The sequence below is a fragment of the Pteropus vampyrus genome, unplaced genomic scaffold, assembly GCF_000151845.1.
Source record: "Pteropus vampyrus isolate Shadow unplaced genomic scaffold, Pvam_2.0 Scaffold304, whole genome shotgun sequence".
Classification (NCBI taxonomy): domain Eukaryota; kingdom Metazoa; phylum Chordata; class Mammalia; order Chiroptera; family Pteropodidae; genus Pteropus; species Pteropus vampyrus.
In genome coordinates this window covers 12,629-14,225 of record NW_011889085.1, presented here as the reverse complement: position 1 = coordinate 14,225, position 1,597 = coordinate 12,629, and the positions used below count along the sequence as shown (strand labels likewise).

General features: G+C 54.2%; 1 protein-coding gene across 1 annotated transcript in view; it reads left to right on the top strand.

The window, feature by feature from the left end:
• CD244 (CD244 molecule) overlaps nt 1–1,597 on the top strand; it is a 17,360-nt gene that overhangs the window by 7,965 nt on the left and 7,798 nt on the right. The window contains exon 4 of the mRNA XM_023521496.1: nt 406–499. Coding sequence (XP_023377264.1) covers nt 406–499 — 94 coding nt within the window. The remainder of the gene's footprint in view (nt 1–405; nt 500–1,597) is intronic.

The window sequence follows — 1,597 nt, the reverse complement described above, 5'->3', positions numbered from 1 at the left end:
AGTCTTTCAACAATAGACTCAGTTTTAAGATCGAGGACTTAAGTCTCCTCATCAACGCTACTCAGCAGCAGGACAGTGGCCTCTACCTCCTGGAGGTCACCAGAGAGGATGGGAGTATTTGCAGACACGAGTTCCAGATTTCCGTATTTGGTGAGTGCCCGGGACGGCGCTCCCCACTGCCCACCCCGCAGGGCTTGCGTTCCCAGCGCCTTCCTGACCAGCATCTCTGCCCCAGATCACGTTGAGAAGCCTCGCCTGCTGGAGCAGTGGAAAGCCCTAGACAGAGGGAGGTGCCAGGTGACCCTGTCCTGCTTGGTCTCCAGAGGTGGCAATGTAAGCTACGCCTGGTATAGAGGGAGCGAGTTGATCCAGACGACGAGGAACCTCAGCGAACTGGAAGAGCAGGTTGGCGTCGGAAGCCGGCACAAATACACCTGCAATGTCAGCAACCCTGTCAGCTGGGCGACCCAGACGCTTGAACTCACCCAGGCCTGTCACCGTAAGTGGAGCGCTGCGGGCTGCTACGGGCTGGAGGTGTCGACCCCCACTACCAGGCTCAAGTGCAAGAGAGACTTGGGGATGAGCTCGCCTGCGGCCTCCCCTGGGGGCCTGGCTCTTAGGCACACAGTGCCTGTAAAGCCAGGCCCATCTTAGTCTGGGAGGAATTTTTTCCCATTGAGAGTCTCCTTCTGGGAAGCGGTGGCACTTCCCTCACTTAAGAAAGGCTTGGCAGGCCGGCGAGTCACAGCCCTGCTGCTGGTCATCGTTTCTTCCTCTGAGAGACTGATGGAGACCTGCCTCCTCACCTGCAGTGACAACTTGGTCCCCAGGAGGGAGGTGGCGCCCTGGGTCATGGGGCATCAGGGTGGTCACAGGGGAACCCGGGAGAGTTCTTGGCGTATCGCCTATGCGTATCCTGAGAGTTACGCTGAGTTGTTTGCACCTCTTTTTATTAGATAAACTAAGACTTACCGTGCTGTCGGCATGGGCATCACAGGAGCAGGCCACCTGCAGTCCCTGCCCGTAAAGGTTTACAGCCAAATAGGGGTGACAAACTGGGCGCTCAGGGGCACAGAGAATGCACAAGCCACAGCAATGTGGAGTGACAAGGACACTGTCTTTTGTGCCCTGTCAGCCATAGCTTTGTCCTTTACAAGCTGTGTGATCTCAGGCAGATTCATAAACCTCTCTGGGCCTCAATTTTTCTCTTGGGAAAATGGGAATGATCATCAGAAACACCTAACCGAGTTACTGTTCAAGATTAAGTGAGGTAACATTTGTAAGGGACCTCAGCCGGCCTCTGGAACACTCAACTGCTCCCCCTTCTCCCTTCGTTAGTTGCATATATGTCAGGCTACACGTGTGACACAAACGTCAAATGCAGCCGTTCGCGGGAGGACGAGCGGTGGAGGCGGGAGTAGCAGGGAGGCTGGCCTGGCGCACAGTAGGCATGCTGGAAACGTTTGTTGAGTTAAAAACAAAAGAACGGATCGACGTAACATTTACTGTGCCAGACGCTTTACTTTAATTAGATCGGAAATTAATCCCCATATGTAGATAATATCATCTCCTTTTTATGAGTGAGAAAACAGAGGCT